Source organism: Triticum dicoccoides, chromosome 5A (genome assembly GCF_002162155.2).
Source record: "Triticum dicoccoides isolate Atlit2015 ecotype Zavitan chromosome 5A, WEW_v2.0, whole genome shotgun sequence".
NCBI classification, from domain to species: Eukaryota; Viridiplantae; Streptophyta; class Magnoliopsida; order Poales; family Poaceae; genus Triticum; species Triticum dicoccoides.
This window is the reverse complement of record NC_041388.1, coordinates 669157901-669169718: the sequence shown is the minus strand read 5'-3', so window position 1 is coordinate 669169718 and position 11818 is coordinate 669157901. Positions and strand designations below refer to the sequence as shown.

Sequence of the window (11818 nt, the reverse complement as noted above, 5' to 3'; positions counted from 1 at the left end):
ACACCCTTCTTCATGGTTTATGGAGCGGAAGCAGTACTGCCTAGTGACATTCGTCATGACTCGCCTCGTGTGGCGGCTTATGTTGAAGCTAATAATGAACAAGCCAGACATGATGTGCTTGACTTGTTAGATGAGGAAAGAGACTTAGCAGCAGCTCGATCAGCAATTTATCAACAGGACTTGCGCCGTTATCACAGCCGTCGGGTTAAGTCCAGGACTTTTCAAGAAGGTGACCTGGTGCTCCAGCTCATCCAGGATCTGTCAGATGCACACAAGCTATCCCCGCCTTGGGAAGGACCCTTTGTGGTCAGCAAGAACTTAAACAACGGGTCATATTACCTCATTGATGTTCGAGAGCACAAAGATTCACGTAAGTCAGAGGAGGAGACCCGCCAGCCGTGGAACATTCCTCAACTTCGGCCATACTACACCTGAGCCACCGGCTCTCATCATGTACATACTTTGACGTTGTATATACTATGATAAGTAATAAAGCAGGACCTCTGTCCTTTTCCTTTTCAAAGATTATATATCTTTACTCTTTTTCACTATTTAAAATGACTATTAAGGAGCTGATTATATCTGAATCAAGTCTAACCTTTTTGGTCCGGCTTATGATCGTATTCAAATCTAGCTGTAAACCTCATGATCACTTGGGGGCTTCCTGTTCAAACATAGGTCGTATTCGAACCAAAGAGAACATAGCTGTCGTAACCCTCTTGATCGGCTCAAAGCCAAACTCACCAGGGGGCTTCTTGATCGTATCCGAATCATAGCTTAAACCCTTTTGGGTCTGACTTGGATCGTATTCGAATCAGGGTCGTTAAAAACCTCTCAAGATCATTTGGGGGCTTCCTGTTCAAACATAGGTCGTATTCGAACCAAAGAGAACATAGCTGTCGGTACCCTCTTGATCGGCGCAACGCCAAAGCCACTGGGGGCTATATGATCATATTCAAATCTTAGCTTAACCCCTTTGGTCCGGTTTACTGATCGTATTCAAATCAGAAACCCCCAACCTTTAGTTACAAGGTTATTTATATTGTTTGCCACCTGTTATTTTTCTTATTGGTCTTTTATTGTCTCAAATTTTAAATAATCAGCATGGTCTTTTCGCCGGCTTGACTATTTGACAATAAGCCGCCAAGGCATGATAATCATCAGGCATTCAGAAGCATTGACTTCTCAAAAGGACTGGATCATCAACCTCATCACATGGGTCATATAAACCGGTGGTCCAGAGGTCAAAGATACAGGTATGATTGTTGTTTATGAACAATTTCTTTATGTGTTAATCCAAGGTTATTTCAACCATGTTTATTTTCACATCTAGTTCTGTTTTTCTACTATGATAAAACTATCGGTCATGTACCGGGTATTCTGACCCGTTCGGTGCTAAACCGCCAAGCAAGCTTTTCCTTTGCTACAGGAACAAAGCTGAAATATTACAAAGATAACCATGAATGTGACGCGTATATTGATATCAGGAAGCAAAGAGTCACAAACGGCATCTTATGCACGATGGCATAGGCAAATTATGTTGTTGTTTCAAGCTAATTATATTACAAGGCTTTCAAGAGCCCACAAAGATGGTTCTCACTCTTCCTTCGCCGGTTCACCTCCTTCTGTTAATTGAAAGCTGGGATTGGACCAGTCAAAGCCGTTCACGGCAATGAACTCTGATTCTTCATCAATCAGGCCAGCCAGATCAACTTCTGGAGCAAACGTATGTTGACGAACCGCCGGGAGAAGGTCTGTCACCTTGTAAGAGGGAGTCGCCATCTTCTTATTCTCCAAATCAAAACCCGGCTGACATTTGTCAATATTGGTTTCATCTCCAAGAATAGTAGCCTGAGGTCGAACTTCCCTCACGCAAGCAATGAAGTCATCCTGCTTAAACAGAGACCCGTCTTCCTTCACGGTAGGGTACCCCCTGGCTACGTCCGTCGGGTCTAGATCTGGCACCCAAGCCTTGGAATGGCTCAGAGCAGTCAAGGCTCCGGCTCTAGCGCAGGATCGTTTGACCTCTTGGAACCTGGCGGGTAAGATTGATAATTTCTTCAAAACGTCGCTCAGCCGATTGGGTCCTTGGTTGGCAGGGGACATGGTGGCAAGTGCTTGTTGAGCACCAGTATACAATTGCTCCACTAATGTATAAACCACCTTCAGCTTGATCACGCTGTCTTGGCTCCGATTTTTCCTTCGAGGACCTGGGAAGTTTTTTTATACAGAGGCTCATCAGGCGGTTCATATTCCAGGTCAAAAAGAAGGTATAAGTGATTAAACTCAGATAACTTACCAAAGATGGTGGAGACCATTTGAGACACCCGGCTCTTTAAACCGGTAAGCTCGATGGTAACCTCCTCAAGAGCTGATTCAGCTTTCTCAGCACGTTCGATTAGCAGTGTCTTTTTTCAACCCAGGATTTCTTCTTGGCCGTCAAACTGGTCTTCAATTTCTCTGTCTCAGAAAGACTCAGTTGGAGTTTAGTGTCAGCAGTTTTGATCTCTGTCTCTTGTTCCGCCAGCCGGGTCTTTGCTTTAGTTAATTGAGAGCTCAATTCAGATAGGGCGTTCTGCAAAACGTATATAGGTGTGTCAAAGCTTAAACTTAAGATTCAAGTCTCAAGTACTATGCACTGCAAGACCACTTGACACTTGGGGGCTAATGTCTGCCAAAACAATTTTTTACGACTCTTATATATTTCAAGTCCCAAGTGCCTTACAAAGTAACAGCACTTGGCACTTGGGGGCTAATGTATGATATTCAGAAAGTTATTCAATATTAAGCCGGATTACAATGCTTATTGGGACACACTACAAGAAATATGTCAACTTATGACCTTCTCTTAGTGACCCCAGCTGAATTGGTCGTAAATTCAGGGCCATTTCGCTTGGAAGGGCTCAAACACTGAAATTGCTTACACCAAATGGTCACAAAGCAGACAAGAGGCGCCAATGACCTTATTTCTACATGATTACGACCAATATAAATGGTCATGAGGTTGTGAACGTGGATGCATTGGTACTTATTGCTATGACAAGGCGCCACCTCATCAGTTTTGCCTATGTGTCATGTCCATGTTTCAATTTTTGCCCTAGGTTGTGAAGCAACCTATATTTCTGTCATTCCCAAAATTCTCCAAAAAAATTGGGCATTCTTTACTATCCAAATCATTGCCTCATGACAATATTCAACTCCATTTGACTGGTAAATTTTCCTCGGCAAATTTCCAAAGTTTTTGTTCAGCTCGAACTGTTGTGAAGGAAGTACTGGCTAGGCATATCCTAATGAGCTGAATTTTGGCCACATCTTGTATATTCCCAAATCATAGCTCTCCACAAATTTTGAGCCCCATCTAACAATACATGTGACTGTGTCTTTAACATTCATGTTTTTGTCCAGTGTGGTACGTTGCAAAGCAAGTGACACCTAGGCTCCTCCATTTGAGCTGCAAATTTTCCAAGATAGTGTCCTTAGTAGATGATCATCCTCGGCCAAAACTCAGGCCCATTGGCCATGTGCATTTCCCGTACCACTAATCAAACACTTGGGTGTTGATTCATGTTTGAACTCGGTTCAGTCTCCTCGTGAGATTCTTATATTGCCTTCTTCTTCCTAACACCTATCAGGGGAGTGCCCAACCCACTAGACATGCCTAGGCCGCCCGAAACGCGTGGCAACACCACGGTCACGTGGTGACCATGCGGTGGGCATGCAAGTCTACGCGCTTTGGAGTTGGGGCCCTGGGCCACCATCCAAACCTCAACGTATCGCCACCAAACCATGTATTTCTGATTAAATAGATACTTTTCTACCTAGAAATGATTTTTTGAAAAAATAAAGAGCAAACTATGAGGCAGCTGCAGTTCAAATTTGTCCCGCTTCCTACTAAATCAGCAGAAATTTGTCTTTTTTACCAGAGGTGGACAAAAACTTTTGGCACCCAACCATTTTGTCAATTGTGCATTAAACATGGCCTAGTATTTAATAAAATTGATTTGGTCCAATTCTGCAACAAATATATGGTAGGTCCTTCACAAAAAACTCATTTTGGGCACTCGAAAAATGGAAAATTGATTTTTTGTCCAAAGAAAAATGAAAACTCCCTTATGCAATTTTTTGGCCATTCCAATATGCACCCTTGTGCACAATATGAGATCATTTGAACAAACTATGCCATGAATGTGGCCATAAGATTGATTATTTGGCTTGAAAGCCATGAACCTTCAAAGATGATAGCTCATTTCTGAGAACACTTTTTTAAAATAATTGTCGTATTACAAGTTTGTTATTTTTCCTGGGAACTTGGCCACATATAATGACACGATGCGAAGGTTTCCCAATTTTTTGTTTTTTTTGAATTTTTTATGCCCGTTTCAAAATGCGGTCAAAACGGCGGGAATGACTGTCCCTAGCTAGTGGTTGAATCTTGGAATTTTTTTGGTGTTTCTCTGATTAAATAGATACTCATGTACCTAGAAATGATTTTTGGAAAAAATAAATAGCAAACTATGAGGCAGCTGCAGTTCAAATTTGACCCGCTTCCAACTGAATCGGCGGAAATTTGTCTTTTTCACGAGAGGTGGATCAAAACTTTTTACACCCAACCATTTTGTCAATTGTGCATTAAATATGTCCTAGTATTTTATATAATTGATTTGATCCAATTTTACAACAATTATTTGGGAGGTCCTTCACAAAAAAACCTCCTTTTGGGCACTCGAAAAATGGAAAATGGTTTTTTCGTCCAAAGAAAATGAAAACTTCCTTAGGCAACATTGTTTGCCATTCCAATATGCACCCTTGTGCACAATATGAGATCATTTGAACAAACTATGCCATGAATGTGGCCATAAGATTGATCATTTGACTTGAAAGCCATTGATCTCCACACGTGATAACTCGTTTCTGAGAACATTTTTTTAAAATAATTGTCGTATTACAAGTTTGTTATTTTTCCTAGGAACTTGGCCACATATAATGGCACAATGCGAAGGGTTCCCAATTTTTTGATTTTTTTGAATTTTTTATGCCCGTTTCAAAATGCGGTCAAAACGGCTGGCTTGACCGTTCCTAGCTAGTGGTTGAATCTTGGAAAACTTTTGATGTTTCTCTGATTAAATAGATACTTATGTACCTATAAATGATTTTTGGAAAAAATAAAGAGCAAACTATGAGGCAGCTACAGTTCAAATTTGACCCGCTTCCTACTGAATCGGCGGAAATTTGTCTTTTTCACAAGAGGTGGATCAAAACTTTTAACACCCAAGAATTTTGTCAATTGTGAATTAAATATGACCTAATATTTTAGAAAATTGATTTGGTCCAATTTTACAACAAATATATGGTAGGTCCTTCACAAAAAACTCATTTTGGGCATTCAAAAAATGGAAAATGAATTTTTCGTCCAAAGAAAATGAAAACTTCCTTAGGCAACATTGTTTGCCATTCCAAGATGCACCCTTGTGCAGAATATGAGATCATTTTAACAAACTATGCCATGAATGTGGCTATAACATTGATCATTTGGCTTCAAAGCCATGAATCTTCACACATGATAGCTCGTTTTTGAGAACACTTTTTTAAAGAATTGTTGTATTATAAGTTTATTATTTTTCCTGGTAACTTGGTCACATATGATGACACAATGCAAAGGTTTTCCAATTTTTTGAATTTTTTTGAATTTTTTATGCCCGTTTCAAAATGCGGTCAAAACGACGGGCATGACCGTTCCTAGCTACTGCTTGAATCTTGGAATCTTTTGGGTGCTTCTATGATTAAATAGATACTTATTTACCTAGAAATGATTTTTGGAAAAAATAAAGAGCAAACTATGAGGCAGCTGCAGTTCAAATTTGACCCGCTTCCTGCTGAATCGACGGAAATTTGTCTTTTTCAGGAGATGTGGATCGAATCTTTTGGCACCCATCCATTTTGTCAATTGTGCATTAAATATGTCCTAATATTTTAGAAAATTAATTTTGTCTAAATTTGTAACAAATATATGGTAGGTCCTTCACAAAATAACTCATTTTGGACACTCAAAAAATGAAAAATTGATTTCTCGTGAAAATAAAATAAAAAATCCCTTTGGCAATATTGTTTGTAATTCCAAGATGCAAACTTGTGCGAAATATGGAATCATTTGAACAAACTATGAGGCAGCTATAGTTAAAATTTGCCCCGCTTCATAGTGAATCGACGAAAATCCCACCTAGTATGAAAGTACATCTAGTTATTTGAGGGAATCGTACGTAAACATTGTCATAAAAAGAGAAGGGAACTTACCGCCGGGCGTTGTGGTGCTGCGTTGGATCTCCCCGACACTGCAATGGAGCTTCATCGGGCACCGTGGTGCTGGGTTGGAGCTCTTAGCACGTCGTTGAGAGCTGTAATGGAGCTTCATGGGGATGTCATCGGTGTTGCGTTGAAGCTTTTTCACGCTCGGTGCTATCGTGACATATTGATGTGATCGAACAACCGCCAATGCGCAGATCGGGCGGCTAGCTAGGCGGATGATTTCTAGACAAAATTATCTGACTGACTCGTAGTTCTTTGCTTATTGTTAATCGATTAAGACCAATTTACATGGTCATAACATCATCAAAGCCTATGCATCCTTCTGATTGGTTCATGAACATGTCATGCGGATCAAGCATCACAGACCGTCGGATATTCACAGATCCAATGACCCACACCCGCTCATGCTCTCACTCCTCGTCCCATCCGCAGCCCAACCACCCAAACCCTAACCCAGATCCACTCCCACTCCAGCCGCCGCTGCCCCCTTCTCCCTCCCAGATCCAATCCAAGTCAGAACCCCTCGCCCTCCCGTCCCCGGCCTCCATCTCCATTCCTGCGCGTGTCGGACACCTCCCTCCGGCAGAGCTCGACCCACACCGCCAAGCGCCGCTGCTCCACCCTCTCCCGCGCCCCTCAATCCCAGATCCCCGTCTCCAAGTTACCCTCTTCCTCCCTCAGATCTCGATCCGTCGTCCACCATCGATGACCCTCCCTATAGACGAGATCGAGCTCCTCCCTCCTCCTGTTCTCCCCCAGCCTTATCCGCTCCGAGCCAACCAACCACCCTGTCCTTGGGATTTTGCCGCGCGGCGCCTCGTCTCGCCGGCCTGGCGACCACAGGCAGGCAGTCCACGGCCAGGATGGCGGCGTGCCCCGCCGCGACCACGTACACGCACAACACTCCGCGCCTCCCCTCCCTCTCCTGCGGTTCCTAACAGACGCACTCGTTGCGGTCGGCGTCCCCGGAGTTGGCGCAGGAGGGGCTGGCCGGCGTCCCCCGTCGACGTCCTCCTCCCTCTTGTCCTGCGTGATCTGGAGGGGGATGGAGCGGGCGGCCATCATCTGAGGCTAGGCCACGTCGGACCGGGAGGGGACCATGGCGCCGCCCCATCGCGGTTGTCCTCGTTCACCTCTGCTCCAGCAGCGTTGCCTTAGGAGATGGGGGCCATAGACCTTGGGAACCCGCTCCTCAACCGCACCGTCGACGGCTTCCTCAAGATCGGCGCCGTACGCACCCCCCACCCTACTCTTTCATCTGTTCTTCTAATTCTCGCTGACAGATTCAGATGCTTTTTTGTGTGACTAATCTACAGGTGTTGTTGCTGGGGTGTATGTAGGCATGGAGTATGGAGTGGAAAGGGCCAGTGGTGACTGTGACTCGGTAATGATTCTCTGAAAATGGATCTCTCTTCATGTTTCTTGCACTTAGCTGAACCTTAGGTGGAGGGAAAATCTACCTGCATGACTGCCTCCCCGTCGCAAACATTATTATCTGCCTACTTAACAATCTACATCTTTCTTTTGTTGAGTAAGATTTTGAGCTAATTAATTAGGGGTAACAACGCATCACGTCTCACTGAGTATAGAAACGTTAGTAATAGGATCTGGATTTATTTGTGTGGATGTTTGTTAAGTTAACTCATCAACTGACTCTCTCACTCTAAAAAATGACAAAAAACTCATAAACTGATGGAACCGTTCCCAGAAATAGATAAAAGGGGGATTTTCTTTTCTGGATGAAGGTCCACATGTTCGCAAAGAGGCAGAGTTAGCTTAGGTTCAGAGCGCACCATATTTCAGTTAACACCTAGCCATATTCAGTTGTTTATATCAAGCACTAGCAGCTAGCTGTGTCTCATAAAAAGCAATCTTGCAGAGACACAGACTGGCTAGATTCAGAACCGCCTGGATCTCGGTTAGATACTGGCCAGATGCTGTCTGTTGTTATCCAGTGTTATAGAGCAGTATTTTTCACTCGTGTACAGTAGTGCATACATCAGTTTGTGTTGGTGCTGTACAGACAAATGTGACACGAAATTATCTTGGTTTCTTTGCAGTCCAGAATGGGGCGTGGGAGAAGCTGCCGGCCGGCGGATCTGGTAAGACAATAAGTACTACACTATAACCTACTAGTATGGCAGTATTGATATAAGGAAACATGTGATGCAATATAGTTGCCTTGCATACATGTGATTATACTTTTGCTTAATTTCTAGTATAATTTTCTTCAGAGTGTAGATATATGTGTACTAATTAGACATTGAACGGTTACTTGCAGTGTGAAAGCCACCATTGAGAGGAACAAAAAGGCCAACCATGACACATCCAACTCTAGCACGGTTGCAGAAGTCAATGCCCACGTAACATCATGTCATTCTTTCACTCTACAGCAATTGCTTGAATTGACACCCAAGATGTGATCTGTAAAGTCAACACCTTCTACTAGTCCTTTTCTGCTCAGTTACTACATACAGAGTACTAGTACTACTTACAGTAGATTGCTAGACTTTGCTCCTGAACCTAAACCTCAAATCCCTTTGCTATTGGCTGGGGCGCCCTTCCCTGTTTTCTGTGGATGTATTACTATCTTTTGATTGCCTGAAAAACCAATGAGCTACTACCTAGTACAAGAATCCCTGAATCTGTCCTAGAAACACCATACCAGACAACCATATTTCAGGCGGATGCATGTCATCAATCATTCCTGGCATTCTTATTTCCTTATATTAAATAAGTACTCGTATGTTTTGAGTGATTCGTTGCTTGAAGCCAGGCAGTAAGTATATGGCAAGCCCTTCAATTATATACGGTGATTTAATTGTTGCTTCAAGTGCATTTTTTATAAGCTGCAAGCCATCCAGCAACATGTTCGAATTTATTTGTACAAGTCAGCAAAATGGACAAGAAACACCATAACCAGAAGTTGAACTATCATCCACTGTTATGATTCCCTTTTGAGCGTTGCGGTGATTCAGAAGCAACAAATCATAACAATTAGATCGGCCGCTCCAGCCAAGCTCCTTACAAATTCTTTTTTTGTAAAGAACCATCCTTACAGCACAGTTACGGGCTACGTATTTCTAATTACTTTATATGAAGAAACACTTACCTTGCAGCCATCTAATATGCAATTCTAATAATATGTGATGCCTGATTTTTTTAGTTGTACATGCCATTCGTGCATGAATTCCTTTTCTTATGTACCAACTCCCTAATCATGTTTTGTGTTTTCAGTTTGCTATCTTAGGAGAACCTGGTGTGCTATATGGGGAAGCAAAGCAGCAACCCACAACTCAACTTGTGACTCCAGATGAAGGCACCACGACGCACCATGATTATCCATTGGAAGGTCAGCTCCTGGACAGTAACTTTCTCTCAATTTGTGCTCTGCTTGATATCAGTTCCTTGTATGGCTGCTGCATTGATGCAAGTTGTAATGTGCAGGGCTTCCGAGTTTGCACCCCGCCGTCCGGACGGAGCAAGGAGGGGTCATCGTCCACACCGTGGAGTTGGTTGAGCCTTGAGTGCGACCTGGAGAAGTAGGGCATTGTCTGGGGTCATCTCTTCCTTTTGCCGTGGTAAGAAATGAGCGCCACTCTTTGTCGTGCATGTATCAAAATGGCAGAAATGTTGAATACATGTTTGCTCTCAGCTGGGATACTTGGTTGTACCCCGGGGAGTTGGTTGAGCCTTGAGTGCGACCTGGAGAAGTAGGGCATTGTCTGGGGTCATCTCTTCCTTTTGCCGTGGTAAGAAATGAGCGCCACTCTTTGTCGTGCATGTATCGAAATGGCAGAAATGTTGAATACATGTTTGCTCTCAGCTGGGATACTTGGTTGTACTTAGTTATGTGATTTATTCATGTTCGTGCTGCTTGTTAAGTGATTATCTGTATGTCATTGCTACCCCGTTGCATATCTCTCTTTTCTTGTGTGCTGCATTGTAGATATGCTTGATGGAGTGAATGCTTTCAGTTCTGGTTGTGTCAAATCTTTACTATGTCCCATGCTTAGTGTTTACTATATTGAGGCATTGGCCATCGGAATTTCGGCGTGTATGTATAATTTTAGTTCTGGATGTGTCCAATGCAAACATTACTATCAACTGTTAAATTGATTCTAAAATTTCTCATTAACTTCATTTCAGACGATGATTTCTGGATTTGGTACCAATTTATTGTTGGCATGCATGTGCTATGTACCTTGCTTTGGTTTTATGTAGCAAGTGCCTTAGTACCTTTTCTGTCATGTGGTGTCCATGGATTGAAATGTTGGCTGTTATATATTGATTGTAGTATCAAAAATGCCTCAAACCTGAAATACTTAAAATAGATTGTTGTTCCTTTCTTGTTAGTTTTGATACCCATATACCTGCCTTGTATTAGCTCTTTCCTTTCGTGCATGTTAATTCAGTGTTTGTGTTGATTTGATGCCAATGTTCAAAAACAAGATTTTTATGGATGGGTTTATGTGTTCTGCTGGTATATATGCACACAGAATGGCCTTCATTATTTTTGTATCTGCTGTTAGATTTGCTTTTATTTTGTTTCTAACCATTTTGTTCTATAACATGCACATGCTGGCCTTTCATGTTTTGTCGCGAGCAACAAGACGAAGAAGTCGGAAGAAGCATAGTTCTAGCTCATTGGAGCTAGTTCAAGGAGTAATGAAGCCCTTGATGCTGATCTGTTGGAACAAACTGAAGCACGAACTTGGCTCATGTGATCCACTTGTAGAGCTTATTATACTGTGATCGCATTTGTATGTGTGATCACATTTGTATGTGTGTTAGATGATGTAACATATTGCTTCTTGTTATTTGAAGTATTACATCTGTTTTCTGTCTATTTTGATTTAAATACTGGTTTAATTACTGGCATATTGAAATCTGAGGAACATGACCATGACAACAAGGACCCACAAACTAGAATCAAACATTTGGGGCCCATTTAGAACCTGACAATTGGGACCCATTTGCAAAAAAGGAAAAAGGCCGCAACCCAAAACTAAAAAGGCTGAATTGTTGGTCTAGGCTGCATCTTAGAAAAAAAGGCCGAATCAATGGCCCAAGCCCATATAGCTAGCGAAAATTAACAGGAAAAATAAATATTAAAAATGCTGAATTAATGGGCTCGGCCCATGTAAAACACCGAATTGGACTGGACTGATTCTTATCCATGTCAGCTTGCCACGCTGGATTCCTACGTGGCCTGGGGAGGTTGCTAGTGACCAAAATTTTGGTCAAAGAACCAACGACCTTTTACATATCACAGAGAAGGTCGTTAATTTCAGTTTACGATCGCCAGCTTTTGACCTTCTGTTTTTGGTCAAAAAAAGGTCACAAATGAAAAACAATGACCTTTCAGTGACCAATAGTGGTGGTCACAAGTTGACATATTTCTTGTAGTGACAATTCTGAAGTTAAGTACCGGTTCATTTTGATCCATCGAGCCGGCCCTTGGGGACTATAAGTGAAGTTTATACTATTCTGTTGGACTTTAGAAAAATCTAAG

At 42.3% G+C, this 11818-nt stretch overlaps 1 protein-coding gene across 2 annotated transcripts; it reads left to right on the top strand.

The window, feature by feature from the left end:
* The first annotated feature begins 6739 nt into the window (after nucleotides 1-6739).
* LOC119303970 lies at nucleotides 6740-11152 on the top strand. 2 transcript variants are annotated; one of them, XM_037581133.1, is made up of 7 exons: nucleotides 6740-7533; nucleotides 7644-7687; nucleotides 8364-8405; nucleotides 8585-8666; nucleotides 9541-9655; nucleotides 9751-9884; nucleotides 9959-11152. In XM_037581133.1, exons 1-6 carry the CDS (start codon nucleotides 7465-7467, stop codon nucleotides 9828-9830), a joined length of 432 nt encoding a protein of 143 aa, XP_037437030.1. In that variant the 5' UTR covers nucleotides 6740-7464; the 3' UTR covers nucleotides 9831-9884; nucleotides 9959-11152. The 2 variants fall into 2 exon arrangements, with proteins under 2 accessions (XP_037437030.1, XP_037437031.1); XM_037581134.1 differs by having other exon boundaries at nucleotides 6745-7533; nucleotides 7620-7687.
* Nucleotides 11153-11818: the final 666 nt, after the last annotated feature.